Source organism: Heptranchias perlo, chromosome 30 (assembly GCF_035084215.1).
Source record: "Heptranchias perlo isolate sHepPer1 chromosome 30, sHepPer1.hap1, whole genome shotgun sequence".
Classification (NCBI taxonomy): domain Eukaryota; kingdom Metazoa; phylum Chordata; class Chondrichthyes; order Hexanchiformes; family Hexanchidae; genus Heptranchias; species Heptranchias perlo.
In genome coordinates, this window is record NC_090354.1 from 18,340,534 (window position 1) to 18,358,268 (window position 17,735).

General features: G+C 41.5%; 1 protein-coding gene across 4 annotated transcripts in view; it reads right to left on the minus strand.

Annotated features, from left to right (window-relative positions):
* Positions 1–521: 521 nt before the first annotated feature.
* kat7b (K(lysine) acetyltransferase 7b) overlaps positions 522–17,735 on the minus strand; it is a 79,326-nt gene continuing 62,112 nt past the window's right edge. For all 4 annotated transcript variants that reach the window (XM_067968994.1, XM_067968993.1, XM_067968995.1 and 1 more), the window contains 4 exons: positions 12,496–12,589; positions 9,162–9,308; positions 3,421–3,527; positions 522–2,325 (listed from right to left, as the gene is read on the minus strand). In XM_067968994.1, coding sequence (XP_067825095.1) covers positions 2,224–2,325; positions 3,421–3,527; positions 9,162–9,308; positions 12,496–12,589 — 450 coding nt within the window. In that variant the 3' untranslated portion in view covers positions 522–2,223. The remainder of the gene's footprint in view (positions 2,326–3,420; positions 3,528–9,161; positions 9,309–12,495; positions 12,590–17,735) is intronic.

Sequence of the window (17,735 nt, forward strand, 5' to 3'; positions counted from 1 at the left end):
TCTCTGACAAGTTACTCCACCCTGTCCAAGTGACCATGTGCCGAATATCCCCATGCACACCCTCTACTTCTCTTGGCACTGGATTACCACTTGTGCTCGGCCCAATCTGCTCCATTATCAAAGGCTGTTCCTTCCATTTCTTTAGGCCTCTGTCCTCTGATATTCACTCCCCAAGCCACTGTGCCTTGTTACTTTACTCCCTTCCAAAAGCTCAAAAAAATTCACATCTTGGATTGTGCTTCAGCCTTCTGTGCCCTAATTTTTTTGTCCATTTCTTTCCACCTTGTTAAGCACTCAGACAATTTCCTTTACGCGTGGAACAGTATAGAAATGTCAGCTGTTTTAGTTCCAAGAATAGCCCATGGGGGGAATAAGCCACTCGTCTTAGGTATGTGACTCAGGTAAAAACCAGCAAAATCAGAAATCTTATCTAAAATATTAAGTCCTTGGAACTTAGACAGTCTCTTCAGATTACATCAACTGGGATATTAAAAAATCATTAACAACGACTGCTGAAAACACACTGTACAACATGCTTTATTCATAAGCAGGTACAGAAAGCATTACATCACATTTGGTACAACAAGTAATTCAGCAATCTTCCTCAATTCTAACTTTGGCACAGCAATGTCAGGCTGACAAATTGTGTACCCCGGTTCAATTCTAAAGGGTAGGGCAGGTACCCTTCTACTCAGACCAAACAAAGCTCCATTTACAAAGATTCCAAGCTTTTGTTTAGTGCTAAGTTTAGCTGCCAGTGACATAACTTTAAAAGAGTGTTAAGACACCACGTGACAACTGTGCATACTACAATATCAAATACAGCTCAACTCTCAAGTTTATATCTTCAGAAGAGTAAAATGGGCCAGTTTTATAGAAATCTCTTGAACCATTCAACACCTTCACCAGCAAAAACCTGTTTTGTCTGTATCATAAATTTTCCAATATAAAGTTCCCCTGTATATAATATGCATCCCCCCATTTGGGCCGAGATTTGTTTTTACTACTTAGAAACATTTTAGATTTGTGTATAATATACATTCCCACTTAATGAATTGTGGGAGAGAGGGGAGGATGGAGTGTGTCTTAAACACAATAGGTTTGATCTAATAAATGAGGACAATAGTATACTGTATATCCCACAGATTTTTATTTACAATGGTCAAGTTTTCATATTTCGTTACCTCCCATAAAGTATCATTTTATGTTAAAATGATACTTTGATATCACATCAGACTCTGATATCACATCAGATTCCCAATGGCATCACAAAACAGTTGAATTACCTTCAGTGTTTTAGAGTTTCAAATACAAAATTAAGCCTTATTAAGTTGTGTTTTAATATTGTGTGATACAGCAACATAACTTTTTGGGGAAATCAGGAAATACTCCTTACATTTCCTGTCATAAGACCTTCTATTTTACCATCCATCTCATGAAAAATAAACGGTATTTAACAATTCCTCAATAAGGAGCCTCTATATAAATTTGAATGGCATTTACAATATATTAGCTGATGGTGTCTGTCATACTGATGGAACTAGCAGTAGCTCATCAAGCTGATAAAGGATTGAACACTGTGGCTTTAGCTTCCCCAGCTGTTTTCCAACCATTCATAAAGGACACCCATTTATAAAAGCCATCATGTTCGAAGACTGCTTAAGGACTGTAACAGTAGCCAAGCATACAACGTTTAGGACAGAAGGTGAATTAGGGACATTCCTACCTAAAATAGTCTTTTAAAAACTTAACATGACTTAACAAGCAAATTCTTTCTTAAAAATCCAAACTGGGCTTCTGCCTCAATACTTCTTCATCTTTGATATAGAAAATTCTTTTGCCCTTCAGCATTTTCTAAGAACGAGTTGAACATTAAAGAAAAAAAGTCCACCAACCTTCAAACAAATAAAAAACAGACAACATAGTTGGCAATTTGTGAATGTTTAGATATATTTCAGATCATACAACTATAAATTTCAAGCCCAATTGTCTCTCCTAATAACATGTGTCAAGCTGCTTTGTTGGAAATGCTACCACAAACAACAAATGGGATAAAAGCACAATACTATATTTGCTGGGGTAGTATGCTTTACTATGCCCTCTGCAGGACAAACAGAGGTAAGGAATACAATGTAAGGCTAAAGATTCACTACTGGATCTTCTGCTTTGTGTTCACTAGCTGTTACAGGGTGGTGCCTTTGCTGAGACAGAAACAAGGGCCAACTAAGTTCCTTTCGGTGGCGTCCATTTCAAACAGCTGGAGTCTATGGTTTTGTTCCCATTCGTTCGTTTTGCTTCTTTGGCCAGCCACTCATCTATTAGATCCTAAAGTGAAATGGGAAAAGGAGTTGAGTGAAAACAGACAATAAATGTAACAATTAATATATCCAGCACGTTTTATCGATATCAAACAACAACTTGCAATTTGTCAAAGAAACATTACAACTTAAGAATGTGCCACATTATAAATTATCAGTGCAATGAATCAATATTTATGTAAAAGAGTACTGTGCAGTTATCTGAATCCAAAATTCATCTGACAAAAGGGGTCTGAAAAATACAAAACTGCTCTAGGTGCACGCAGGAAAAAGTCTGTATTTAATAACATCTCTGTGTATTTTGAGGATAGTAGATTCACTCAAAATCCTTTTCTATAGTTTTTTTTGCTAAACTTGTCAGGCTAACTCAGTGAGAGCATTCTCACTTCTGAGTCGGATGGTTGTAAGTTCAAGCCCCACTCCACAGTTTTGATCATGTAACTATAAGTTGATACTTTAATGCAGTACTGAGGAAGTGGTGCAATGTCAGAGGTGCCATCTTTCCAATGAGATGTTAAACTTGGATCCCTAATCAAGTGGATGTAAAAGATCTTATGGCACTATTTGATGAAGAGCAGGGGAGTTCTCTTGGTGTCCTGGCCAACCTTTATCACTCAACCAACATCATCTAGACAACCTGGACATTTAGTTCACTGCTGTTTGTTCAACCTGGCTGTGTGAAAATTGACTACTGTGTCTGCCTACAAATCAATAGTGGCTATAGTTCAAAAGTAATTTGTTGGCTGTGAAGCACTTTGGGACATCCTGTGGACTTGAAAGGCACTATATAAATGCAAGTTCTTTCCTTTTCAGTGATCATGCTCAAGCGTGAACTTTTAATAACTATTTTACCAGTCCCAACAAGTTTGTCATATGGTTTAACTCTAGGGGGAACTGGGGGAAGAGGTGCTGCACATTACTAAATTGTAAACCAACTAATAGAGAACATGATCTTGTTACACATAGCACAAAGAGGAAATCTTCCCCCTGTGATTTTTCATGCTATTTGTGAAGAGTAACTTATTTCTGCACTATTTCTGGTGTGAAAAGTGCAAGGGGAAATTAATGGCATACGTTATGTTTATAATCAAAGTTTAATTACCTGTCGTTTTAAAACCAAGTGTTTTCCCTTCCAATATTTCAGCATCTGTAATGCCTGAAGAGTGCTGACAATGTCCACAGGATTAACTGCAGTCTCTTGACTTATTTCTGCAAAAACAAGATGTTTGTTTGGTACTTTGAGTAAACCCTCACTGTTATTAAAATGGTTACTTTGAGTATCAAATGTCCATGTATAATGCTTCTGGATCACAAAGAAACGGTGTAGATTGAGAACAATTTCAGTGTTGTGTCCTGAAAGAAAATACTACTCCAACGACATCTGAGACCACACCTTCCAGAGAGTTTCACTCTGCTTCGCATCAGATTCAGATTGGGCCCTGACTCAGTATTTACACTGCTGTTTAGCTGAACTTGAAGTGTAATTGTACTCTGAATACATGATTGTTAAGAGTAGATTAAATCTTCAAAAACAAACCAGTATTCTCAAACTTGTAGTCATATTCCAGAGAATGCAGTACTATTTTACACAAGTTCTAATCACTAACATTTTGTTTGAATAACTTGCAGTGAAATGTCTAACTTCATGATGTGCAAAAGAAATTTGCATGAAAAATGGTGCATTCACATTTTAGACTTTCTATCTGAATAAGAAATATATAACTTAAATTTCTTCCAGCATATAGGAGATTTAGCAGATCCTATAACAAATTTGGTCAAATGTCAAAAGAATGTAGGTGAAAAAATGTATTATTTGCCATCCATAAATTGATCTTTACATTCAAGAATTTGAGAAATTCCTGTAACTGAATATTGGCGTTGTTTTTCAGGATTTGAAGACTGCAATAAGTGATTCTCAGATGTGCATTTCACAACTTCCTATACAAAAGCTCTTTGAAAAATGGTTGCTACAGCATTACAACGCAACTGATAAATGGAAGTGTTCTCCTATATGTCTGGTGGATATTTGAATTGCATGCTGCTACCCATAAGAGTTATCCACTAAAAGGTGCTTAGTTTCCAAAGTAAACAGCATTGTGTATATAAAGATGCGTAACTATCTTTTACTACAATCACACATTGATCAATTTTGCCAGGGCGTGTTGTAAATAACCCGCATAACTACTGGCATACTGTCTGTGAGTAACGTGATAAACATTTACTACAATTAAGGTTCTACAATATCCTTATCAAGTATTCATGGAGAAATCTTCCTCCTTTCAGGAAGAAAATTTACAGCTTGTGCCCGATAATTGGCCCCTCTTTTGGAACTAGCATTGATGGCACGATGATGTGACTGATGTTTCAGCTCTCAGCTTCCAAGCACCACCCTAACTGCTCAAAGAAAAACAACAGAATACTCAGCAACCAAGAGACATTTACATAAATGTAACTTTTGTAGTTGCTTCTGTGTAATTAAAAACATTGCCAAAATCAAACTTTTAAATCCCTACAGAATTCAAAATTTTACCTAGTTCTTAATCATGGAGAAAGGATACTTTTAAAGTTGATGCTTTCTAAAAACTGAATAATTGTATCCACGCATTTTATGTGCTTGTATGCCCCACCTTATTTTTTCCCCTCCATTTCACCTTCCTTTTTTAATGGGGCTTTTATGTTCACCCCCTCTTTAGGTCTCTCTATACCACATTTCAATCTCTGGCCAAGAGGCATAGTAGAAGATCTGCTCCGAGGGCCTCTCAATGCCACTCTTCAGTTGCCTGCAAGGAAGGGGACAACTTTCCAACCATTCTTCCTCATACTGTTCCCCACTCACTCCTTACAGAGAAGCGATGCGGACACCAGGGGAGGAGCCACATTCACTAAGAAGAGAGAGAGAGGCATCACAGAGACGTCACAGCGAACAGAGAGGAGGAGCCCTGAGAGACCCAGAATAAAAGGGTAGGTTAATCAGGATAAGTAAACAGTAAATGAATTAATAATAACCAAGTATCTAAAGGGAGTTTAGAAAAAAAATGGTTTCTAAATATAATGGACGGGCAGCCAAGATCCATTGCCTGCAATTCCTGCGCCATGTGGGAACTTCAGGATGCTTCACGTGTCCTGGAGGGCCATATGTGCAGCAAATGCCTCCAATTGCTTCAGCTCAAGCTGAGCGTTTCTGAGCTTGAGGGGCAGCTGGAGTCATTGCAGAGCATAAGGGAGGCTGAAGGTTTCCTGAATCGTACATTCCAGGGGTGGTCAACCCACAGCCACAGAGAGTTCAGGATAGCAAGTGGGTGGCCATTCGAAAGGGTTGGAAGAGGCAGGCAGTGCAGGAATCTTCTGGGTGTGTGGCCACTCTCAAACCGGTATTCAGCATTGAATACCAGTGAGGGTGACGACACCTCGAAGGAGTGCAGTCCTGAGCATAGCACCATGGGGCAAAGGACTACACAGGAGGCAGTGAAGTGTAGAAATGCAGTAGTCATAAGGGACTCGATAGTCAGGGGGACAGACAGGCGTTTCTTTGATCGCCGACATGAATCCAGCATGGTGTGTTGCCTCCCTGGTGCCAAGGTAAAGGACATCACGGAGAGGGTGTAGAACATTCTGCAGGAGGAGGGGGAACAGCCAGAAGTCGTGGTCCATGTGGGTACCAACAACATAGGAAAGAAAAGGGATGAGGTCCTGTGGTCAGAGTTTCAGGAGCTAGGGAGGAAGTTAAAAAGCAGGACCTTAAACAGTAGTAACTTCTGGATTACTCCCAGTGCCACGCACTAGTGAGTACAGAAATAGGAAGATAAGGCAGATTAATGTGTGGCTCGAGACATGATGCAAGGGGGTGGGTTCAGATTCTTGGAGCATTGGGATCAGTTCTGGGGCAGGAGGGACCTATCAAGACAGACAGGTTGCACCTCAAACAGAGCTGGGACCAATGTCCTCGCAGGGAGGTTCACTAGTGCTGTGGGGGAGGGTTTGAACTAATTGGCAGGGGGATGGGCACCAGGATGTAGCATCAGAAAGAAGAAACGTGCAAAAAAGGGTTGGGAGAGATAGATAGCACTAGAGTAAGAAATAGTACAGGATTAGGTGGGATCAGACGAAGAGAATACGAGAAGGTCCAAGATAGGTTTAGAGTGCATGTGTGTTAACGCATGAAGCGTGGTAAATAAGGTTGGTGAGCTGCAGGTGCAAATAGCTACACGGGAATATGATGCAGTAGCCATAACGGAGACCTGGCTCAAAAAAAGGCAGGATTGGGTACTAAATATTCCTGGATACAAGGTATTCAGGAAAGGCAGGGAAGGAAGGGGGTGGGGGAGTGGCAGTATTGATTAAGGATTGATGACGAAAGAGATAGAGAGTAAGATGAAGCAGAAAAAGGGGGCATATGTCAGATGCCAGGTTGATAATACAAGTGAGAACCAGGCAGAATATAGAAGGTACAGAGAAGTGAAAAAGGAAAGAGGGGCAAAGAGAGTGTATGAGAATAGACTGACTGCTAATATAAAAAGGAATCCAAAAGTCTTCTATAGGCATATAAATAGTAAACGGGTGGTAAGAGGAGGGGTGGGGCCAATTAGGGACCAAAAAGGAGATCAACGCATGGAGGCAGAGGTTCTAAATGAGTACTTTGCATCTGTCTTTACCAAAGAAGAAGATGCTGCCAAAGTCACATTAAAAGAGGAGGTAGTTGAGATACTGGATGGGCTAACAATTGATAAGGAGGAGATACTAGAAAGGCTGGCTGTACTTAAAAGTAGGTAAGTCACCTGGTCCGGATGGGATGCATCCTAAATTGCTAAGGGAAGTAAGGGTGGAAATTGCAGAGGGGGTGGTGCCAGAGGACTGGAGAATTGCAAATGTTACACCCTTGCTCAAAAAAGGGTGTAAGGATAAACCTGGCAACTACAAGCCAGTCGGTTTAACCTCGCTGGTGGGGAACCTTTAGAAACAATAATTTTGTCCCGGATTAATAGTCACTTGGACAAGTGTGGATTAATAAAGGAAAGCCAGCATGGATTTGTTAAAGGCAATTCGTGTTTAACTAACTTGATTGAGTTTTTTGATGAGGTAACAGAGAAGGTTGATGAGGGCAATGCGGATGATATGGACTTTCAAAAGGCATCTGATAAAGTGCTGTATAATAGGCTTGTCAACAAAATTGAAGCCCGTGGAATAAAAAGGGCAGTGGCAGCATGGATACGAAATTGGTTAAGTGACAGGAAACAGAGTAGTGGTGAACAGTTGTTTTTCAGAATGGAGGGAGTTATATTAGTGGTGTTCGTCAGGGGTCGGTACGAGGACCACTGCTTTTTTTGATATATGTTAATGACTTGGGCTTGGGTGTACAGGGCACAATTTCAAGACTTGCAGATGACACAAAATTTGGAAGTGTAGTAAAGAGTGAGAAGGATAGAAATAGACTTCAAGAGGACATAGACAGGCTGGTGGAATGGACAGACATGTGACAGATGAAATTTAATGCAGAGAAGTGCGAAGTGATACATTTTGGCAAGAAGAATGAGGAGAGACAATACAAACTAAATGGTACGATTCTAAAGGAGGTGCTAGAACAGAGAGACCTGTAGGGTCTTTGAAGGTGGCAGGACAGGTTGTGAAAGCAGTTAAAAAAGCATTAGGGACCCTGGGCTTCAAAGATAGAGGCATAGAGTACAAAAGCAAGGAAGTTATGTTGAACCTTTATGAAACACTGGCTTGGCCACAACTGGAGTATTGTGTCCAAATTTGGGCACCACACTTTAGGAAGGATGTGAAGGCCTTAGAGAAGATTTATTAGAATGGTTCCAGGGATGAGGGACTTCAGTTATGTGGATAGACTGGAGAAGCTGAGGTTGTTTTCTTCACAGAGCAGAGAAGGATGAGAGGAGATTTGATAGAAGGGTTCAAAATCATAAAGGGCTTAGATGAAATAAATAAAGAGAAACTGTTCCCATTGGCAGAAAGGTTGAGAACCAGAGGACACAGATTTAAGGTGATTGGCAAAAGAATCAAAGGCGGTGAGGAACACATTTTTTATGCAGCGAGTGGTTATGATCTGGAATGCGTTGCCTGAAAGGGCGGTGGAAGCAGATTCAATCATGACTTTCAAAAAGGAATTGGATAAATACTTGAAGGGAAAAAATTTGCAAGGCTAAGGTGAAAGAGCAGGGGAATGGGACTAACTGGATTGCTCTTACAAAGAGCCGGCACGGGCTCAATGGGCCAAATGGCCTCCTTCTGTGCTGTAACCATTCTATGATTCAGCAAAACTAACAACAAGAACTCAGCAGATGAAGGAAACAGAGGCATAAATCTGTATGTTCTCACTTTCTGGCACAGTGCGTTGGAGTATCAGCCTTTTATCCCATCACTGTACTGTCTGTACACAGATCGCTGGGCTTCCCTAATTGCCTTGTTGGTAAAGGCACCAGTTAGTGTTGTACTAAGCCATACAAACCAGAAGGTCCCACATTTTGATTCCTGGTGTGTGCTGAGTTAGTCGATTGCATTTGGGGAACTACAATTACCTGCAGTGCTGTTGGGTTGGGATGGTGCACGGAGCGGGGGAAGTAGTCAAAAAATTAGATAACTAGCATACCATTTTATCTCATTAACCTCAGCAAGAACACAGACAACACAGCCAGGAGATATGTTGCACAGTACATTATGCATAATTAATGGGAAATTTTGAAGTGTTCTGAATGAAACTGGTCTGTTTCTATGAGCAATAAACAATCAAAGGAAACAAGAAAAATAAAACAGCTTCAAAATACTTCAAACCAAAATCATAGGATTCAGACTGAAATTATTAAAATCCAAATGCTGATCCATTTTCACCTTTGATAGAAATTTCCTTGCCCTGGAAGTTGTGCAAATAACGTAGTAGCACTTCCTTCCAATAGCTGCGGTAGCTGATGAGCCCCAGGTCGGACAGGGGACGTTCTGGGGAACCAACCTTTTCTTCTACTTTGGACAGCAAATAGCCTTTTCCAAGAAGAAAAAAAATCATGTTACAAAAGTGAATTCATTTTGTGGAGCTTGCAGCACTTTCCAAATTCATAGCTATGGTACAGTAATTATCTGCCAACTCACATCTGAAAGATCAAGACATTTTAAATGGCCCACTGTTGACGGCAAGAAGGTGTACATCCTTATGCTATGACAACACACAAATTACTTCCACAACAAAAATGTAGCTGAAGCATATGTGGGTTTTCTGCCAATCCAAAGTGTTGATGTACAACCTCTGCTAAGAAGAGGTGAAACACCAGGTAATCTGGATCAGTTTCTTAGAGATGTAACTCACATAATCATCCCCAAAAATCCTCAACATCGACCACAAAGAAAGGGCCAGGCAGCTCAGCCATAAAATCAAGAGACCCCAAAATCCTGCAACAGTTGGGAGGAGAAGTAATCAAGTCCAGAATATCTGGCCCTTTTCCCTTCTACAAAGATTCAACTAATAATCCTCTGCAACAGCCTCATGTACCACGCCACAAAGCATTTACCACTAACCAGCAGTCAATATACTCATACAAACAGAAATGTATGAAGTACCCCATAAGACAATGTAAACTGACTAAACTTAATCTGTAAAGATATGTTAGTGTCTTGTGACTTCTCCTTCATCCTAAATAAAGTTTGAATTAACCAATAGGCGCCACTTCATTTTACCATGTATGGTCATATTTCTCATTCTCAACACATAAAAGCATATTAACCACTTCAGTATGTTAACGTTAACTGTGTGTTCTTCATTGCTGTCCACCCATGTCAACTTTGAGCCAACGCACTTTCTTTTGAAAGTTGCAGGGAACTGGAGAAAAATATACAATACATTTCAAGTTAAACTTTGATTGTAGGACAAGGGGCCATTGGCACAAACTAGTAAAAGGAATATTCAATGGAAAGAATACTTGCAGTTTTACACAGAAATCTGTGAAATAAAATTCTTCAGGAGTGGTAGAGGAGTTCTGAGAATTACAGCAATATTGCTGAATGCCATGAAATAGGGATAGTGTTCATAAAGATCAGCACAGATGAAGGAGGCTATTTAGTCCATGTAGCTCATCCTTCCATAGAAACCATCACAGTACTCAGCTGCTTTTTGAATGAGTCCAGAGCTTTTGTTTCAGTGACTAGAACTGAATGCTGTATTCAACGTGCAGCCTGACCAGAGTGCTATCCAGCTTCAGCAAGATGGCCTCAGACTTTACTGATTTGGCTATATAGCTTAGCAGTCTGACAAAAGGTCATCGACCTGAAACATTAACTCTGTTTCTATCTCCACAGATGCTGCCTGACCTCCTAAGTATTTCCAGCATTGTGTTATTATTTCAGATTTCGAGCACCCACAGTATTTTGCTTTTAGCTTAGCATTCTGTTTGCTTTGTTGATTACTGCTTCCCAATGAGTGGACACAAGGGTTGAGTCTACTATCATTCCGAGATTTCTTTCACCCTCTTTCCTTAGCCAGTGTGACACTGTTCATGAAGTCTCATTTTTTTCTCATCCAAAGTGTAACACTTTGCACTTAACTGCCATAATAACTCTGCCCACTTGTAAATTTTCTCTAGATCCTTCTGTAGTTCCATGGCCACTTCATCAGAATCAAACTTCTCCTTCATTTAATATCATCTTTGCATTTGACTAACTTGCAATACATTTCTAAATCCAAGTTTGTTTATGAACAATAAAAATGTAATGACTTTCAAACTTTGCACAGAACTTTAAATTTACTCTTTTGAATAAAATGACAAACTATGATCATACAGTGGTTATTATACTGTGTTGAAGAATCAATTTACCTAACTTAAGTTCCCTAACAACAACTTGAATTTACATAGCGCCTTTAACATAGCAAAACGTCCCAATACGCTTCACAGTTATGTTATCAAACAAAATTTGACACCGAGCCACATAAGGAGGTATTAGGACAGGCGACCAAAAGCTTGGTCAAAGGGGTAGGTTTTAAGGAACGTCTTAAAGGAGGAGAGATGAGTAGAGAGGCGAAGAGGTTTAGGAAGGGAATTCCACAGCTTAGGGCCTAGGCAGCTGAAGACACGGCCTCCAATGGTGAAGCGATTAAAATCGGGAATGCGTAAGAGGCAAGAATTGGAGGAACGCAGGAGAGGGTTGTAGGGGTGGAGGAGGGTGCAGAGATCGGGGGTGGGGAGGAAAGGGGGTGGTGAGGCCATGGAAGGATTTGAAAACGAGGCTGAGAATTTTAAAAATCGAGGCATTCCCGGACTGGGAGCCAACGTAGGTCAGCGAGCACAGGGGTGATGGGAGGACGGGACTTGGTGTGAGTTAGCATACAGGCAGCAGAGTTTTGGATGAGCTCAAAATTAGTAATATATTACAAACACAATAGGTTGGCTTGATACTATGCTCTAAATATGCTCAGAAAGCAATTAAGCATTCGATATGCTGAAATTCAGTGCAAAAAAAGTTCACAACAAAGTCGGCAATACTCGGTTTCTACTGCTGGACAAATTTGTATATGAAGCCCTGCATTGATATGGAGCCTTTCATGACCTCAAGACGTTCCAAAGCACTTACAGCCAATTAAGTACTTTTGAAGTGTAGTCACTGTTGTAATGTAGGAAACGTGGAAACCAATTTGTACACTGCAAGGTCCCACAAACAGCAATGTGATAATGACCAGAAAATCTGTTTTAGTGATGTTGGTTGGGGGATAAATATTGGCCAAGACACCAGGGAGAACTCTGCTCTTCTTCGAATAGTGCCATGGGATCTTTTACGTCCACCTGAGAGCGTAGACGGGACCTCAGTTTAACATTTCAGCCGAAAGATGGCACCTCCGACAGTGCAGCACTCCCTCAGTACTCACTGACGTGTCAGCCTAGATTATGGACTCAAGTCTCTGGAATGGGGCTTATGTTATATATACATATGTACATAAACTGAGAAGGGAGGGCTGTGAGCCCACCACTAATTTATTCTTTCACTGGCAACGTAACAACCTACTCCAGAGGTGGATATGCTCAATGCTGTCACAGAATCGAAATAAATTGTTGATTTATAGTCAGCTTCTACAACAAACCAGGCATCTGTAAATGGGGCATCATGCAGCAAAACCACACTTAGACAGTTGAATGTCTGGCAGCAAAAGCCCAAATAGTCACAGCCATCACCCTTCAATACTTACTGAAGTCAATGAGCATTTTTCCAAATCCTTGTCTCATATACTGTGGCATTGTCAAAATGCACGACACATTATAGTTGAGGAATGAATTCTTCTCCTGAAATAAAGATAAGACACTTCACGTAAGTATGTTCAAAGCAGTGTTCCTTCATATTGAACCCCCTCACGAAAACAATGACTATGAAAGCCTCGTTGGATTCAATGATGAAACCTTATATCGACACGGTTTATTTGCATTACAGTCTCATTCAGATGCATGGTCATTGTAAGCCTTTCTTTTGACAGCCCAGCACAGTGCTGTTGGCCCTTGCCTTTTCTGGGAGTGTATTATTTCTATAACCATTTTCATTCTTACTAATTAACTACAATAAAAATGCTTTAACTCTATCAATTAACTGATGTTGTTTCCAGTCATCACATCCAGTGCAAGAACAATTGGGGCTCCATCAGCCAGCAATGCAATACTAATTAATGGAACAAACCTCCCTGGCATCCATACTGAAGGCATCCACATTTCTGCTGCAACAGTGTGGTCTAGAGAAGGTCCTCAACAGGAGTAGGGAATGATTTAACAGCCTTTACCACAACAACAACTTGTATTTACATAATGCCTTTAACATAGGTAAAAGTCCCAAAGTGCCTCACAGGAATGTAGTCAGACAAAAATTGATGCCGAGGATGAGACAGTGAGAGAGATGTTTCGGGAGGGAATTTCATAGTTTAGGGCCGATATGACTGATGTCTCGGCCCCCGGTGATGGGAGAGGGGGTGCACGAGGCCAAAGTTGGAGGAACACAAGAGTTCTTGGAGGGTTATAGGGCTGGAGGAGCTTTGCAGAGATAAGGAGAGGCGAGGCCATGGCAGGATTTGAACACTAGAATGAGAATTTTTAAATCAAGGCATTAGACTGGGAGCCAATGTCGGTCAGCGAGCACAAGGGTGATGGGTGGGCAGGACTTGGTGCGAGTTAGGATATGGGCAGCTGAGTTTTGGATGAGCTCCAAGTTTATGGAGGGTGGAAGGTGGGAGGCAAACCAGGAGACCGTTGGAATAGTCGAGTCTGGAGGTAACAAAACCATGGATGAGGGTTTCAGCAGGAGGTAAGCTGAGGCAGTTGTAGAGACCGGCTATGTTATGGAGGTGAAGTAGGCGGTTTTTGTGATGGAGTCAGAAGCTGACTGACGGAGTCAGAAGCTGACTGACAGGGTCAGAAGTTCAGCTCATGGTCAAATAGGACACTGCAGTTACAGCCTGGTTTAGCCTGAGACAGTGGTCAGGGAGGGGGAGGAATCGGTGGCAAGGGAATGGATTTTGTGGCGGAGGCAGAAGCTAATGGTTTCAGTCTTCCCAACATTTAATTGAAGGAAATTGCGGCTCATCCAGAACTGGATCTGGGACGAGCAGTTTGACAACACAGAGGCAGTGGAGGGGTCGAGAGAGGTGGTAGTAAGGCAGAGCTGGGTGTCGTCAGCATACACGTAGAACCTGACATCAAGTCCGCAGATGACGTCGCTGACGGGCAGCATGTAGATAAAAAATAGGAGGGGGGACTTGAGGTAATGATGCGAGGTGGAAAGAGAAGCTATTGTAGGAGATTCTCTGGCATCAACTGGTTAGCTAAGAGTGGAACTAGGCAAGTACAACCCCATTCAGCTGGACAATAGAGGAGAGGCGGTCGAGGAGGATCGTATTGTCAACCGTGTCAAAGGCTGCTGGGGGATCGAGATGGATGAGGAAGGGTGGTGCACCACTTTCAGTCACAGGGGCTCTCATTTGTGACTTTGATAAGGGCCGTTTCAGTGCTGGGGAAGGGGTGGAAACCTAATTGGATAGGTTCAAACATAGAGATGTGGGAAAGATATGCATGGATTTATGAGGCGGCAACATGTTCAAGGACTTTGGGGGTTATCTTTGCATTGCAGGATAATCCTGGAGTTGGCAATGCCAGTCAGTAAGGAAACCCCACCAGCCCAATGAATTTAGTGGGATGCAAACCTCTTTTTATCAATTCTTTTTCGAGGGATGTTGGCAACACTGGTAAGGCTCATTTATTGCCCATCCTTCATTCCCCTGAGGCAATGGTGGGCTTTCAACTTAAACCGCTGCAGTCCACGATTTTGACCCATTTAGAAGGAACAGCGATATATGTTCAAGTTAGGATGATGTATGACTTGGAGGGGAACTTGGAGCTGATAGTATTCTCATGACTTGACAGCACTTGTTCTCAGTGATAGAGGTCCTAGGGCTAGGAGATGCTGTTCAAGTAATTTTGGTGAGTTACTGCAATGCATCCTACAGATAGTAAATACTGCAACCAGTGTTCCAGTTATGGAGGAAGTGGATGTTGAATCCAGTGGCAAGGATGCCAATCAAGCAGACTGCTCTGTTTTAGATAGTGTTGAGCTTCTTGAGTGTTGCTGCAGCTGCTTCCATCCTGGCGAGTGATGAGTATTCATCACACTCTTGACTTGAATCTGGTAGATGGTGAAGCAATTCTGAGATGAGCCACTCAATGCCAAATGTCCAGCCGCTGCCTTACTCTTTAGCCAGCTCATTAATATGGCTAGTCCATGGTGACCCCCAAAATGTTGATGGTGGGAGATGGGACAATGTCGGTACCACTGAAGTCAGGGGAACAGGTTGGGCCTCTTTTGTTGGAGATGGTCATTACTTATGTGGCATGAATGTTCCCTGCCACTTTTCAGTACAATCATGGATGTTGTCTAGGTCCTCCTGTTTCAATTCTTGACATACCACGTCATGCACCAAGACCCTTATTGCTCGATGAAGCCAAGCATTCAGAATCACAATCAGGTGATGTGGGGAAAGTCTGCTGAGTGGATGTCTTGCCATACCAGTTTAGCAACTGGAATATGGCTTCTGAATCAGCAGACAGTGGGAATGTCTAGCAGGTTAATTAGTGGTAGCACCAAGGATCCAGCAGGTTCTAATTACCTTAGCCTAAAGTGGGAACTGTATAGGCACGTCCACACAAACTCGCCTGGAAAATGTTCAGAGAGAAGACCAAAAGACGTGATCCACAAAAGGTCAAAGATGATGTCCCCCAAAACCGAGCAAAGACAGAAGTTCCAGTGCAGGGGTCACAATGTTAAGACTCTGGGCCACCCACATCGAAACAGCTTTACCATCATCAGACTGACCAGTGCAGACTTGCAATATCATCATCTTCCTCATCCTCTTGGTCGAGTTGAATGGTCCGCAGAGCAATTTCCTTGGGATGAACCTATAAAGATGCATGAACAGGAGGCTCCACAGTCAGGGATGAAAGCAGCCATCACAGCTGCGAACTACTGAATTCAGGGAGTTGGAACCTTTTAGACAGGAGCCCTGAAGGGGAGGAGTTGTGGTGCCCACACCTTTGTTGGAGGCAGAATTCGTGGGTATCCCCTGGGAGCTGAAGGGTGATATAGGTATGACATGTAGAAAAACTAACCTGCAGTAAGGTAAGCATACATTCACTTACCCCAAGATGCAAAAAAGGATGGAGTCAACTGAATACTTTACACCTTGTTCAAAACCAAACTAGATAGTGGGCACTGTTCAAGAATTCAGTGAGAATGTAATTGCTTTTAAAAAAAAAAATCTGTGAAGCCAACAAAATTTGACAGAAACTGAATTAAATACAAAGAAATAATATAACTATTAATGATCAATATGAGAATACTACTACTAGATTCCCATCCGTCAGCTCAGCAGCGATGATGGGGCTGGATCCATGGTAGAAGCCCCTGGATAGCTGGGCTATACTTCTATGAATTGTGGAGGATGTGGAATTAAGAAGAATGTAAATCTTCAAACTGTTAGCTACATTTCCCATAAAAGAAAAAGCCTCTAGTATAGTTGCTCAAATTGCGGGACTGTCAGGTAGAGTACCGATGAGTGCAAAAACTTGACATCACCCTTCTTCTGTTTTTCAAAGCCAGTACCAAGGTTACAAACAAATCCTGCTCCTCCTTCATTTGGACATCAGCATCACCAAGTGATATAGGTCCTTTTTGTTTCCTTTCTAAGAAGTCTCTGCTTCCAACAGCAAGATCACAACAAGAGTGAACAAGAAATATTCTTCATCACCTAAAGTCTTTGGTATATTTTATTTATCTAACCGGGAGTGAAGTGAAACCACAGCAACTAAGATTTGCATCTGGTACTGTGCAGTGGAATGGGTCATGGTGGGCAATAGGGTTTTGTACACTACAAATGGGTACGCTAGAGTAGTGGTTATATTACTGCACTAATAATCCAGAGAATGCGAGTTCAAATCCCATGGCAGTTCAAGAAACTGAATTCAATTTTTTTTTTAAATCTCGAAATAAAAAGCTGGTATCAGTAAAAAAGTGTCCATGAAGCTATTGGATTGTCATAAGAACCCATCTGGCTCACTAATGTTCTTTAGGGAAGGAAACTGCCGTTCTTACCCAGTCTGGCCTACATGTGACTCCAATCCCACAATGATGTGGATGACTCTCAACTGCCCTCTGAAATGCCCTATCAAGACACTCAGCTGAATCAAACCGCTACAAAAACAAATAACACGACTGCAATGGTTCAAGAAGTCAGCCCACCACCACCATATCAGGGCAACTAGGGATGGGCAATAATGCCAGCCTTGCCAGTGATGCCCACATCTCGAGAATGAATTTTAAAAATCCTCAGATCTGTTCAAATGCCTGTTACTGACTATCCTTCGAGGACCTAGCTTTGTTTGGAATAATCTGCCAGGCAGATTAGACAAAAACATTAGGGATATTCAAAAAGCATATATGTTTGTTATAATGGCAGAATTAGGCTGCTTGAGGGATGAACTCAATGTTTTTTCCCCATTCGTTAGTGGTTTAGAGATTTCTTCTGAGATTTCAAAGGTGCAATAAATTAATATTTTTGTTGCTAGTGACAATTAGACAAAGCTGACGCTTCTGGAATCTCTCATGATACAAAGCCTATAGTGGCTTGAGGCATAATTGATAACGTCCTTGTTATTATTTCCCAGACTGCTTGAGTATCTGTGCAGAATCAATTCATGTGTAATGTGTACTCAATTTACAGAAGGCCTCCTGGGTTAGATATACTCTGCATGAATCTTGGGTATGGATCTGAGATACTGCGTATTGAGCCAAACAGATTCTCTTGTGTTGTTAAACACAAAAATTTCAACAGCAGCTCATCTCTGAATGAGGTTAGGAAGGCTCATGCATTATAAACAAATTAAATTCTTCTGAAAAAAC